Raw genomic sequence first — 15,237 nt, forward strand, 5'->3', positions numbered from 1 at the left:
AGTTACATCAGCAAAATCAACCACTTCACCCAGCATTTTTACTCGGCAATGAAATAGTGATTTAATGAGAACAAATCTTTAAGATTCATTAAGACACTGACGTCCTGCACGCACTTTGCTGACACTCAAGTAATACTGAGTGGTGAATACCAGCACGTACCTTTATTCCAAACGAGCTATTTCTTTTCAACTTTTAGACCACTCGTTGTTAGTCTTTTTTTAATTACAATTCATAAACTACGAATACACCAACGCGCCAGAATAAACTATATGCTCACGCTGCGTTTGGCACTATTAATGCACTATATGGTCGAGCTGCGTTTGGCACTATTAATCATTTTATGGCTCTGTCGCGCCAGCAAAAAGTGTCCGCACGACTATGTTGTTCTCTTGAGATAAATGTGTGAAAGTGTGTAACAGATAGTGTGCGATAAAGTGTTGCCGTGGGGAAAAAACTGGTTGATGAGGTTTAATTAGTTTATTAATTAAACGCGAAAAAAATACAGTTAGACATGAAAATAGCCGTGGGCTTCGATATAGTACATGGACGTCATTACAGCCACGGACGTGGATATAGTATGTGGACGTTTTGCTTTCGCACTGCTCCAACGCGGGTAGCCGCAGTGATCGCAAAGTTTTGACTGCCTCAATTGCCACTGCGCCACGAAACAGCACAACACACCCAAAAGTACTACTACAGCAACACCAACGTCTCCAGCCGCCGCCAAGACAACACCCATTAAGCACCGTATCATGATCGCCAAGCGCAGTCTCCCGAGGTGTGGAAATCAGCGACAGTCAGAGATCCCATAGGACACCTTCCTCGACGATGTCGATACACACACAGACGACAGCGTTCCCCAAGAGATTCTAGTCTGTCCATGGACGGATATGTATGTGGATACTTTGCTCGATCGTCAGCTGCGGAGAAGTAGCAGAGGCGACTTCACGGGTCGAATTGCGCCCGAAAAGAGGCAGGCAGCCCGGCCGGGGAGCATTGCTCTTGTTTCGGCGAAGGACGTCGCCGCGACGCTAGGCGGCGTCAGTGGCGGTGTGGGGGGGAGGCCATCGAGGACGCGTCGGCCCTCATTACGGCCGATACGGTCTGCCGGAAGGACGGCTCCGCTGGGACGCCGCCGAAGAAGGGCGACGCGCAGGCACATGGTGTGTTCTAGTGCCCAACACCCTCCTTCTCCTCTTTGTACCAGTGACGACACTAATCGCTCACCCGACGGGGCCGCTTGGACGCACCCTCCCCGGAGGCGACTCTAAGTGCGCTAGAGACACGCCATCCACAGATGCCGACAGCGGAGAAGTCAATGTCTCGGGTGGGGAGAGAGAGGCGCCAAAAGGTGTGGCTTTCCCCTTTTCCCCACGAACGCTGAGGGAAAAAAGGGAACACGCGGCGACAGAGGGAGAAAAAAAACGGGCGACGCTGGGCGCGATGTCCTTAAACCGCTGCAGTAAACAAAAGACGACAAAAAAAACCCTAAGGGAACCGGCGAAGGAGCAGACACGACCTTGGCTTGCGCCACTCCTCCCCCCCCAAAAAACAAAACAAAATAGGGAAAGTAATCAGAGCTAGGGAAGAAGGAAGGAGAATAGGGAAACAAGCGGGAGAGAGCTAGGTAACCGAACGTAACGACCGCAGACTCGGCGGGGGAAAAACAATGTGGCCGAGACGAGACGAGTGACCGCGCTTCCCTTTTCGATTGCAGCAACCCGACCGCGCAGAGTCCGCAACGACGCGTCAAATTACCCGGTCGCCTCGCCGGTTTCCCCAAAGGGGAGGCCGGGGCTTCATTCCTCGCCGCCTGGCTCCGGGAAAGTTGCAGGGTCGACCCCGGCGTGAGCGTTCAGCCGTCGAGAGCCAGAACTCGGGTGGACAGGGCGCCGAGCGATGGTACAGTGCCGTCTCGGTTCCAGAAAGTAATTAAAGGGCTACAGACACGAAATTTCGAATGCGAACTAGCAATTGCACTTGTTTAATGAGCGTAAGGAGATGCTTAGGGTTTATGGTGGTTTAACGTCCCAAAGCGACTCAGGCTATGAGGGACGCCGTAGTGAAGGGCTCCGGAAATTTCCACCACCTGGGGTTCTTTAACGTGCTCTGACATCGCTCAGTACACGACACTTGTTGCTGGGCTAGTTGGTGCATTTTTCTTCGTACAAAAGCTAGCGCAAAACACGACACACACAAGAAAGGTAGACAGGAAGCGCGTTGTCCTGTCTACCTTTCTTGTGTGTGTCGTGTTTTGCGCTAGCTTTTGTACGAAGAAAAAAGTACACGACACTCTAGCATTTCGCCTCCACCGAAATTCGACTGCCGCGGCCGGGATCGAACCCGCGTCTTTCGGGCGAGCAGCCGAGCGCCATGACCACTGAGCCACTGCGGCGGCTGTAAGAAATCCATTCTAGCAAGCTTCAGACGCAGGTGTTGACTGGAACTAAATTTAATACGATTTTGAATGTTCGAGGAGCCGATCGGCATTTCCACTCCCATCGATTGACGTCAGGCTGCACCTGTCCGAATTATTGTGACATCACCAAACCCAGTGGCTGTTCATAGGAGCAGTCAGTGCTTGCCGGCGGCGCCGCCGTCATGATGTGGTATAGTCCAGATTGGCCGGTCAAGCGTGACGTCATAGGCGACGACCGAGGCTGGAACTTACAGCTACGGAATCGTTCGTAATTGAGAATTCCCAACGCGCACTGGTGTATAAAGCTCATTATCATGATCGCTCGGCTAGTAAGCCTCTTGCAAGGCAAAGAAACTGACCCACAAAAACTTTGTGTCTGTAGTAAAACTGTCGATCAGTTTTAAAGGAAGCCTTTTGCTTGTCGAAAAGTCGCGCTATGGATGCTAGCTTGAAGCAAGTAAGTCAAATAGAAGTCAACGTGACATGAAATGATGAAATTGCTGTTGCTCCCCTCTATACTTCTCCTCACTATCCTCTCCCTTTGCCTTTCACTTCCGCCGGCTGCAGCTCGGGTGCTTAAGATATTAGATAGCAACTGCCGTGGTCGGCAAATTCTTTTCCTTCACATTTTTTTTCTTTTTTTTTTAAATAAACCACTACCCCCACCACCACCTCGAGCGCAACTAGTATGGAGCTTCTGTCAGCCCTTAGAACGCGGGGAATATGTGATGAATATGGACGGGAAAACTTCGTACTCTAAAAGCGAACATATTTTTGCTTCTGCATCGAACCTTAATGGCAGTAAAGTGACCATTGTCGGGAGGAGACCTACTTCGAAAAAAAAATGTAGGGGTGATCAATGGCATTGATGCGAAGGAAATGGGACACTATCTTCCTGCACAAAAGACATTTCTAACCCTGCATTTGAAACATGATGGTCGCTTATCCGCCACAAAAAACAACAAACAAACATTCACAGGACACCCAAAATTTTTATGCTCAGTAACGAGTTATTACAAAACAACTGTTCATTGTAAAATGCAATCACTATTCGAGGTAGCGGTTACATTTTCCGACGTCACCAACTAAGTTATTAATATTAATTGTGGCGTCAGCACCAAAGTGTTGTTCTCTCGGATATCGGCGTTGAAATCACCAACCAGTAACATGCCGGAGCAACTGTCATCGCCGTCTTTACACGCTTGGTGATGACTCCACGAAATTCTCAGAACCAATCGGAGACCTCTGAGGTGGTGTCATATCAATGATGACGTCATGTTTACAATATCCATTCAGAAGTGCCGAAGAGGTCACGTCAGTGATGAGGTCATGGTTCTGAGAACCAATCAAATGAGAGCGATGTGATAGGTGCGTATTCACGTCATCTGCGAGCGGTCACGTGATGTGCTACGCCGACGGCGGCACTTACGCCTGGTGTGAGCCAGTATTAGCTGCGCAGTAAACAACCAAGAAAGCAAACAGCAAACCAACGAACCAATCAAACCTTCCCTTCCGCGTTTCAGTGCCGTGCGTTGAATGTTATGAGTTCACACCAGCCGCAATGGCTCAGTGGTTACGGCACTCGGCTGGTGACCCCAAGGACGCGGGTTCGATCCCGGCCGCGGCGGCTGAATTTCGATGAAGGCGAAATTCTAGAGCCCCGTGTACTGTGCGATGTTGCACGTGAAAGAACCCCAGGTGGTCGAAATTTCCGGAGCCTTTAACTACGGCGTCTCTCATAGTCATGAGTTGCTTTGGGACGTTAAACCTCAATAAACTAAACCATAAACCAACAGCCTTCGGAGAGTTAACAAACGCCTCGCCTGACCAGGGTGGTAGATGAGGAGCATCTTATATCAGAACTCGATAATCTATGACGTAAAACGTTCCTATATTTCAGAGGTGGTAACGGACTGGTAAGCTCTATGGCACCAAGAGTGCTCTCTACATTTATGTCCCCTTCAGAAATGAGGTCAGTCATGGCATCCGAATCTCCGCCACTCTAAAGAGTTTCACGAACGATCGAGCACAGCGCTGTCGCTGTGCATGGGGAAACGCAGCGCTCCATCGTTGCTCCCTTCCCATTCGGCCCCGACAGTCGCCAGGAAGCGCCTCTCAAATCAATAGGTCGTAGTGGCGCTGGCCAAGCACGTGTATTATATATGACCCAGCGGACCGGACCATTAGGTCTGGCCGAGCAGTTTCTCTGCCCAAGTCGCTCTCGGGGGAAAGGGGGCGGGGGGTAAGAATGCTGGCGCGACAGCGAATCTCAGTCTATATACGGAAGACGGCGACTGAGGTCTTCCTGCCTGCGTTCGACCGACCAACACTCGGACTAAAAAATTTGTCTCGTATTGCCTGAAGCGCCGCTGCGACAAGAGTTGTCAGCATGAAATTGGCGAAAATACAGCAGGAAGGAACATAATGAATAAACAGCGCTAAAGACGAGGACGAAGAGCAAACGGGAGGCCAATCCCCCCACGTGGGTATGTGCCATTATAAAGAGGTGAAGAAGAAGAAGAAGCGCTGACTCGCAACCAACGTTTATTGAGGAAAACACAGAATGTACCCAAGCCAAGCAGCACCAATACCACAGAATCATCAAAAACCAAAAAACCATGTCATGACAACCCCCTACACATGCCCTGTTCAAGAAATCTAACCTCATTATCTGTTAAAGCAATGGAAGGGTCACTGACACATTCTTCCCCTAATCTCATGATATGTCCTTCCTCAATGATTTCCCGGTTGATCTTTGCCGAATGGGCGTCTAAAATAACTGTCTCTGATAGAAAAGGACGCACTCATCAATAGGAATGTTGTGAAAGTGGGCCGGCAGAAGGCGTTCGTGTTGATACGACCCGATACACGTTAGATGTGCTTCGCACGGTTCTCTACTGTAGAGCATCATGAGCGAAATTCGGAGGTCGTGGGTTCGGATCCAACTGGCGGCATGTGGTTGCTTTTTATTCTGATTTCTAACAAATTATCCTTTATCCACTACATCATTCCACTTTTCATTTCCCATTGATACATGCCAGAAATTACAAAAGAAAGAATAGAAACATTACCCTATCCTTTCTTTGGTTTCAGTGACTGTTGGATTCTTTCATACGTCATAACGAGCACGTCATTTCCCTACACTTGTCCGTACAGTCGTTGTGTATAGGGCCGTGAAGACTGCAGACGCATGAGTTTTATAGCAGACCACGTGACTGTAGCTGAAAGAACGCCGTCGCCTTTAAGCAACTGCATTCACAACCTGCTTATAACTAAGTTGGGCACATGCAACACATGCCGGCCCCTGCAAAAGGGCTGAGTAAGACGGAGGAGCGAACTTTAAGGCGCCTGCAGACAGGTACTCTACTCTGTCCTGCAACAATAAAGCATTACGATCCTAACACGGATGGGCGATGCCCACACTGTGGGGAGACCTGTGATATCTTCCACATGGTGTGGGCATGTACTCAAAATCCCCACCTCCCCCCTTCCCCTACCCCTTCCAGAGAGGCATGGGAGACTGCCCTCCTCAACTGCTCCTCGCTTGAGTCCCAAAGGGCTCTGGTGAAACGGGCGAGAGACGGGGCCTCGTCATGCGGTGTCCCGGACTAGGGACGCCGACCATGTAGCGGGGCCATTCTGTGGCTCCCAAACTCTTTTTCACAAAATAAAAGTTTTCACCACCACCACCACTCACTCACCCCCATACATAGGCACAAGTGGAGAGAGAGAGAAAGCGAAAAGCAGCAGGAGACGTATTCAAGGCACCCGCTATATACAGACAGACATCCGCCACGGCAAGATTATTGCAGTCGTCGCAATTCGCAGCCTCCCTTGCTTGTAGATCCCTTCTCTCTCGAAGACATCGTATACGGTCAATCCCGCTGTGCCACAAGACGTGACAGGAAATCCAGCAAGACAGAAATAGGGAAAAAAAGGGAAGTACATAAAAGCGAGCATTGTCGGCGGTAAGACACGAGCGCGCGGGAGTGGGGAAGGGGTGGTGTTGCCTCCATCGAACTTGGGGTCGTAATAGAAATTTACGGCACCAATATCGGAGGGGCTCGTCCGTGTGTTCGGCGGTTTCACCCTCTCCCCTGGCGGCGCCGGTCCTTCTCTTCCCTAAACAGGGAAGAGGAGAAGGAGAACCGGGCTTCGCGCTTCCCTCTGAACATATACCCTTTCCTCCCCGTTTTCCCCACACACTCTTCGCGCTCTATCCCTACTTCCCTCTCTTTTACCGCGCTCGTGTAGGCACAATCTGGACCCTTAATGTCCTTCATCCTTCGCCTCGCTTCTCGGTTTGTTCCCGCTCGCTTAGGGAGCGCCGAGACCCTTTCGCGGGAAAAAGGGAGCGCTTACGTAAGAGCATCCTGCTATAGCGTGGAGTAATTAAAGACGACGGTAGAGAACCCCTACAGCAGGAACCTCGGTGCAGGTGATGAGAGAGGACCGGAACTTGGCCGCACTTACTACTTGCGCCGTCCTGACCACGTGTTCGCAGGGCACCGCCCGACGGACTTCGGCGAGTCAGAAGCCGGGCCTGCGGCGGAGACGACTCCGATTTGTCTGGAGAGCCTGCGAGAAGCGACACAGCGGTTGATGTTGAATGTTTACTGGCAAACAGCTATTCGCGCGTAAAGAATACGTTGTTGGTTGAAAGGAACGCTGTATATAGTGAAGAGTTGCGCGTTGTTTGTTGAAAAGCTCGAGTTTTTTTTCGACCAGCAGCAAAGTTTCGGCACAAAGATGCCCTAGTATTAAGCCCCCATCGGAATCGGCCAGCCGCAACTGTCCACAGACTTCAGCCAATAAAGTCTATACACTCTGTGTACACAAATCCTATACACCAGTCTATAGGCAATGCAAATCCTGTAGACAGTCTGTAGACAATCTGTAGATTTATGGCCATACACATTTAGCAGACTTTTTGCCTATAGACTATGAATAGACAAAAAGAAATGTCTATGGGAAGGCAACAGAGTCTCTAAGAAGTCTATAGACTGTCTATAGACCATTTTTATAAGGGATAGCTGGTGCCCGTGAAACGTCGGTTCGGGGATCACCGCGTCAGATTCGGCACGAACCACACACGTGAGCTGAGATGCAGCGAAACTGGAAGTGGACAGATACGTCGGCTATTCCATGGGCAGAGCTAGCGGAGAGAGCAGTCGGTCTGACGGTCAGGTAAAGCGAGGGGAATCGTGATTCGGACATCAAATGGTCGTAGAGCTGCTACCTCCGGCCTGGTTCCCATTAACCGCCACAAACTGCGCTGCACCAGAACAGTTTATCCTAGGATGAATTAAAAGGCATGGACGCTAGCATGCAACAATCAAAGCATGAGCTTTACTCTTTCCGGAACTATACGCATGCATTAGCGCGCGCCGGCACGGGGACCCACTGACTGATATGGTTGGCTGCCCAAGTCAAGATTGCGATGCGAAGTTGAGAATTTCGATGTTTGCTGTCGACGGAGGTTAAAGTGGACGAAATCAATTCAGCGCGGTTCGCTGCACAGGATGCCCATCAGTCACAGTGTTACTTTCCTAATATATCGATCGGTCGATCTCCTTTGATCCATCCGTCGATCCATCCATTCGTCCGTCCGTCCGTCACTCACTCACTGACTCGATCGATCAATCAGTCAATCAGTCAATCAATCAATCAATCAATCAATCAATCAATCAATCAATCAATCAATCAATCAATCAATCAATCAATCAATCAATCGATCAATCAGTCAATAAATCAATCAATCGACATGGAACAAGAGTGTACTGGCTTGGTACGAGAAATATTTCACCTGCAGCTCAGTTAAACATACTGAAGCTTTATTTTTGTCGGCGCAAATTTCTGCTGGAGCCTGCAGAACGCATCTATCAGGACAAGTTAATTATAGGTCTTTTTTGCGCGCCCACCAGAGACGACCTCAGTCGTTTCCAAATTCTTTCACGGTTCTCTGCTAGAGTCCAAACGAGTCCAGTAAGGCGAACATCCGCCTCTCTCAAAAGGTTTATCGATCGAAGAAGGCAAGAATAAAAGAAAATGAAAAGTCCAATATCGCGATCAACACTCAGGGGTAGGCTTGAGCCTAGGACTCATTGCAGGCGCCTTCCGGATTTCTATAACCGCTCAGCACTGTATAGACTTGAACTTAAGATCTTCCCCGGGGCGCCGTCACAGCAGAACTTAAGTACCTGCGTCGGGGTCAAAGGTCGCGTAGCCGTCATTAAGGGTAAAAGAAAAAAAAAACGCACGGAAAAGTGGTTCGTAATCCGGCACTCGAGTCCAACGGTACGTGAAAATGAGTTCACCTTTTTTCCCCTTCTCCTTTATAATCATTTTCAACTCTGCCGCGATGCTCTAGCAGCGATACTTGAAACTCCGCTCTTCCAAACTCTCCCCGGGGCCAAAAAGGACAAAAAAAGATTAGGCGACAAAGACGATTCTTCGCGTATCCGGGGCCCAAATTTCACCGAACCCGAGCCGATTCGATACCGGAAACGTTAGAGAGCGAGAATGGGGGGCTGCAGGGGATAGAGCGTCCACGTCGCAAAGTAACTGCTCGAATCTGTCCGTTGCCATTGTGAAACGATGATTCCGCCGCCAACACAGCACTCAATATAGACTCCTCGAAGATTGCGCCACACTGTGTCGATTTACTTAGATACAAACGGTGTTTTTCGCCGGAAACGGGACGCTGTACACAAGCTGTCTACCTTTCGGGAGCGGCGGGAACAATGGACGTGCGTTTCGATGTTCTTTGAGCCCGCTTTGAGACACGTGGCTGAGAGCTTGTTCTCTTTGGAGTGGCTAAATCATGAACCCCGATGGTTCGCTGGAAACCGTCGTCTCGATACGAAGCGCACGGTGATTGCGAAGTTGAGGAGAGTGGGGGCGTTTGTACCTCGATTCCCTTGTACGTGGTTTGTTCTGACCCGCAGCAGAGCCTGAGAAAAGTTGGCCTAAAGGTAAGGCCGGAGCAGCCTTTTGTGACATTTAAATACACTTTTTTATCCACTGTGACGCAATACTGGTTGGCAAACAGTGCAGCGAAACAGTAGCAGTAGTGGTTTATTAAAATAATTAATTAAAAGGAAGGAAAAGATTTTTCCTAGCCCCGGTATCTGCCATCGCTATGGGAAGCACCTGAGCTGGGGCAGCTGAGACAGAGCGATAGCAGGCAGACTGGAGAAATGAAATGAAAGAGGTGAGGGCACAGGCAGAAAGGATAGAAGAGTTTCCTTTTCTGCATTAGGAGTAAAAAAGGAACTAATCTGTCGTCTAGCGAACTCCCTTTTAAAAGGAGTATACTAGAGGACGGCTTACTCTCTTTTTACCCCTTTCTGACTACAGTGTGGAGTGTTCGTCGGTCTCCCTTGCACCCTAACAAGGCAAGAGCGGGAGTAAGCTGGTGCAACATAGTGGTAGCACCATAGATGCCGCTCTGTACATGTTCTGCGTTTCCTATATCAGCCTAGCGCGACATCTAACTTTCACGGTTTCCTTCTTGCTGGAACGGTCTACCTGTATAACCTTCGTTACGATTTGTGAATGGGGGCCGTCGTTGTTTTAAATCTGCAGCGTCTTCTAGGAGAAATACGAAGTTTTCCAATAGACTGCCGATAGTGCGAAGTAGAGTCGTATAAGCGTTGGTACATCACACGGGCGACCAATGCTACAAAAAGAACTGTTTAGAGAGGCACCAACAGTGGCGCTGGTGTTAGCATCTTGCCTTTAGTCAGTTATGTCGCTAAACTTTCATGGGTGATCATTCTACCGCGCACGACATGCACTGAACCGGGATGCGAGTGACTTGCCCCCCCCCCCCCCCCCCCCCCCCCCCCCCCCCCCCCCCCCCCCCCGCTCCCCTGGGAGCTTGTTAGCAAATTGTGGCCCGTGCAGTGCGATCCCTAATTTCACGGACATGACAGCAAAATATAGGACCGAAATGCAAGTCCGCACAAAAAGGACGAGGATCTAACCGGTTGGCATTTCAGCAATAAAGAGGCGTTCTAGAAAGTGCCTGTTGCTCCTACAGTGTTGCTGCAGCGTAGAAATCCTGTATGTTGATACTGCTGCAAAGTCCCTATCGCACCTTCAAGAGCAGGTGACGAAAACATTGAAGCTATGCCACAACCCCTATGAGTTCAAGTGCAAGCATGACAGGTGTAGATGTGAGGGCACCGCACTGCAGCCATTAATTGCGTTGTAGTCGCAGGTTGCACCAGCTATAGCAAGTAGTAACAGGCCCACGGGAAGAGCCAAGAGTGACAAGCTCAGCTTATATTTACATCCCCAACTTCTCGAATCCAAACAGTTGCATTTTCAATCATTACAGTTTGGAATTCATCACCCTATGATATTAAAATAACTCCATCGTTACCACCATTTAAAGTGTAACTTACTATGTTTAATTCTAACTGATAGTATGCTGTTTTCTTGTTTGATTGTTTGTTTACTAGTTGCCCTGTGTTTGCCCTACCCGTTCAATCTCTTTTGTGTTGCAACATCTATATTTGATCGAATATATCATATTTACCTCATATGCCTGAACACACTTCTGTCGCGGCTGCTGTGGCTAGCAGTCAACTGTAATTAGTGTATCCATTTTATTATAAGGAGTCTCATCACCGCATATTGCTCTGGGACCTTAATCTGATGATAAATAAACCTTTGCAAAAAATTTCAGACAGTCTATATAGTGTCTATTGACGTTGGTGTATAAAGTAGATAGATTGTCTATAGACAATGCAAATCTATAGATAGCCTCTAGAATATCTATAGATTTATGGCCTTGCACTTTTGTAGGCCTTTGACTGTAGACAGGCTTAGAATATGAACAGACAAAAGGAATCATCTATAGGAAGGCAGTAGGGTATAAGGTAGGTACGAATTGCGCACAAAAAACACAGAGAGGAAAAAACAAGAGGGAGACTGAAAGAGCGCAAGAGTGTGTGTCTTTTGTGCGCAATTCGTATCTACAACAGTATGCACCAACTCGCCCAACGAGAAGTTCTTCTTAACTAGGGTGTAAGGAAGTCTATAGAGAGTCTACAGGCCAATTTTATAAGACAGTGTATACATGTACGTTTCATGTATTTAAAGAAAATAAACTTCAAACTTCACACCTCTTCACCAGGACGAGGCAGGCTTCAAAACACCCACACTTTGGATTACTGTGAACCGGTGCAGAGAGATCACATTACCACTGCGTTCTATGGCGTTCGCGCCAGTTGCACAGGGCAGTCCAGCGAACAAAAATTCAGGGGGCACTTTGACTGTCTAAAGTTCGCAGAGGCGAAAGCGTTTTCCGCACCACTTTTGACTGCCCCTGTGGCACTGGTGACGTCACCACTGGGTGACGCCACGCATAATTGACGACGAAGTAATGACAAATCACAAGTTAATGACTAATTACTGTTTAATCACTCAGCACTAATTGACTGCTAATTAATGGCGCTTAAGCTTCGCCTTTAGGAGTGGAACGCGACAGCGTGTTGTAGCGCTGCCAGGTAGTCCACGGTACGCCACCACCCGTTCGGCGCGATGCCTTGCCATTTGAGCGCAACGCTTTTTGAGGAAATGAAATGTCGCAGTAATTCTCTGTCATCTCGGTGCACACCCGAACCGCACCGTACAGGAAGGGAGGAAGTAGGAGTGAAAGAAGAAAGAGGGGCCGTAATGAAGAAACTGAAAATTGTATTTGAGGAAAGGAGCAACTGCCTCACTTATCTCGGTGGACACCCGTCAAAACGCGGACACATCTGCCGACACGGCTGCTAACGACAATAGAGGCATTAAAGGCTTTCGCCTTAATATGGCGGCGCCCAGGAAGCGCTCTGCAGTAAAGTGTCTACTATGTAGTACACCGACCTCTCCGTGAGTCGGTCTGCTTCTTCTTGGCGTGCCTCTGCCGGTGCTGCTGCGTCATGGCTGCTGCCGACTGCGCGGTGGTGCCGGCGTCGAGCTGCGCCTGGATGATACACAGGCTGGGCGTCACGATGGCCGGCAGGGTGCGCGCCCGCAGCAGAGGGGCGGGCTTGCGCCGGGAGCCCGAGGAGGCGGACGTGCCTCCCAGCAGCAGGCCCTGGGCCAGGCACGAGCCTCCCGCGGCTGCCGCTGAAGACGAGGAGGACACGCGCTCCGACACTTGGCTGCAGAGGGTGCAGGAGAGAGGAGGAGAGAAAAATACCAGACTGATTAGAAGCGAAGACACTGATAGCAATATTAATAGCCTTATTTGTATCATCTCCCTATACACAGACAGACGCCGACTGCTGTTCCCTCAATGCGGCTAGTAAGGCTTTCCGCCTCAAAACTATTCAAACCACCAGGAGTCGACAGTAGTAGAGGAAGTGTAACAATGGCCATGAACAGTTTTTGTCAAAAGTATATAGCCCAAGTGAACTGCTTCTGAGCTCTGCAGCGCGGCCCATGGTCTTTATCCCCGCCCGCGTAAAGGTCTGTCAAAGGCGGAGGAGCGGCTTCTGTTCCGCCTGTATACTAATACTTTGCTGTGCCCAGCAGTTCTGAAACACTTCGACCCTTCTTTCTCGGGCAGCTGTCCGCACTGTGCGGAGAAGTCTTCGGACATCTACCACATGGTGTGGGCCTGCCCCTCCAACCCTGCTATCCCCCCTCACCCCAACCCAACCCGGGAGGACTGGGAGGCGACCCTGCTCGGCTGCTCTGACCTGCAGGCCCAACGGGCCTTGGTCGGGCGAGCCTGGGCGGCGGCCGATGCCATTGGGGTCCCGAACTAGGGACCTCCACCTAGTATTTGTAAGGGCTGGCCCCCTCTGGGTCAGCTCATGCATAACCTCCTGTATTATACCTGTACATAAATGTTTTCTACCACCACCACCATCCTCTTGAATACTCGGGGACACTAATCTCACGAAGGCGGGATGAACGTAAGTCCTCAACCCTCCGAACCTCAGGATTATCAAATGTGCTTAAGAGCCCGGTGGCTCAGTGGTTATGGTGCTCGGCTGCTGACCCGAAAGACGCGGGCCCGATCCCGGCCGCGGCGGCCGAATTTCGATGCAGGCGAAATTCCAGAGGCCCGTCTACTGTGCAATGTCAGTGCACGTTAAACAACCCCGGGTGGTAGAAAGTTCCGGAGCCCTTCACAACGGCGCCCCTCATGGCCTGAGTCGCTTTGAGACGTTAGACCCCATGAACCAAACCTTAAGAGCCCCACTATATGGCTTGGAAGAAAACCCCTTGGACTGCCTATTTTTGACAACGATTGCACGTAATACACAAGTTTCGACCGCGTTAGTGGACCGTGCGTGAGAGGCGTGTAAGGCAAGGCATTCATTCGCATGGTGGAGCACACGTGGCACGTTTGGAGATCGCTGCAGTAGAAGCGACTGGGAGGAGCCGTCATCTTGCAGACTTGTATGTTTGCCTCTGAGGGCGTGAGAAAATCAATTTTGGACCCAAATCGCTACTGAGTTCTAGTGCACATCTTGAGAGGTATATAGGCACGAAAATACACGGGGATAGAAAACCTATAGGGGCATTTTGGCAGAATAAAGTGCGCTAGGCGGAAGCCTTTGTCGCGCTACTTCGACTGCCAATGACTGCCTGCATTTGTGACGGCTGCACCGCTTGGGAACCATCCTCCTCCACTAGCTGCCGCACACCGACTGACGACGGAGCAGCGCTCGACGCCGCCGCGCCGACAGCTCCACCTGTCGACGAAGATGGCAGCTGCGCTCGTCGATGAGTTACCCCAGGCGCTGTATGTAACACAGGACGGACTGGCGGGAGAGTCAGCCATTAAAGGCTTTCGCCTTAAAAAATAGGCTGCGGTTCGACTTGGCCGAACCGAGTTAACCTTAGCGAAAGCTGCGGCGCGAAGCTCTCGTTTGTGTACAACTCTCGACGCTCACGTCCAGCCCTCGCTCCATTACGCCACAGCCACGTGGTATCACGCGAAGCTCACGTGACTTCTTGCACACCTCTACACCAACTGTAAATCAAAGGTCAAGGTCAAAGGGCAAGGGTGATCCACAGAGTGGACCACACATGCAAGGAATAAGCGCAGAGCAACTCCAGCCATAGCTCAACCAAGGTCATTCAAGGTCGGCAGCCAATCACGCGAAGTATGAGGCATCTTAGTGGATCTTTCGCTACAAAACTGATGACGAAGAGGTCTAACTGCCACTGTCGTTTAGTGGCCAATGCAGGGCACGAGGTGATGGGATTCGATCGCGACCGTTATGGCGGCCGCGTCGGTTATGGCGAGAGGAGGGTGTACTACGGTAACCACCCGGAATGTGGTTACCAGAGAAGGAGGAGCAAGGGTATGGCGAGAGCGGATAAATATAGCACAGTCCATCTGCGACAGCTGTCGGAAACGCGCCGCCCGAAGAGAGTGGTTCTAGTGCGGCAGCTGTACTCCTCGGGGTACAACTTCCGTTTTCGATGTGGATGAGACAAGGACCTAATGACCTTCAATGCCTCACAAGGTCAAACCGAACATAGCTGCATGGTGGTACGGCCCAAGGTATGGTGGTATGACCACATGATCATATGACTATGACCATTGAGCACCTGACCTTGACCGCGACCTTGAACTTGGCATTTGATTTGAGACAGTGCGCCCCATACCGAATAGACGTTCAATGCTTTACAAGGTCAAACCTAACAACTTTGTGGTGGTATGGCTTAGGCTATGGTAGTATGACCACGTGATCATATGACAATGACCATTGTATACCTGATCTTGATCTTTGACCCTTGACATTTGAATTGAGAAAGTGGAGACAATGCTTAACAGAGCATTCGCTTATATAACCAG

General features: G+C 50.1%; 1 protein-coding gene across 4 annotated transcripts in view; it reads right to left on the minus strand.

Annotated features, from left to right (window-relative positions):
* Window positions 1-15,237, minus strand: part of wake (ankyrin repeat and fibronectin type III domain containing protein wide awake) — a 520,343-nt gene that overhangs the window by 139,669 nt on the left and 365,437 nt on the right. For all 4 annotated transcript variants that reach the window (XM_089588279.1, XM_089588278.1, XM_089588277.1 and 1 more), the window contains 2 exons: window positions 12,300-12,580; window positions 6,894-6,998 (listed from right to left, as the gene is read on the minus strand). In XM_089588279.1, coding sequence (XP_089444405.1) covers window positions 6,894-6,998; window positions 12,300-12,580 — 386 coding nt within the window. The remainder of the gene's footprint in view (window positions 1-6,893; window positions 6,999-12,299; window positions 12,581-15,237) is intronic.

The sequence above is a fragment of the Amblyomma mixtum genome, chromosome 4 (assembly GCF_055824585.1).
Source record: "Amblyomma mixtum isolate Tamu chromosome 4, ASM5582458v1, whole genome shotgun sequence".
Lineage (NCBI taxonomy): Eukaryota > Metazoa > Arthropoda > Arachnida > Ixodida > Ixodidae > Amblyomma > Amblyomma mixtum.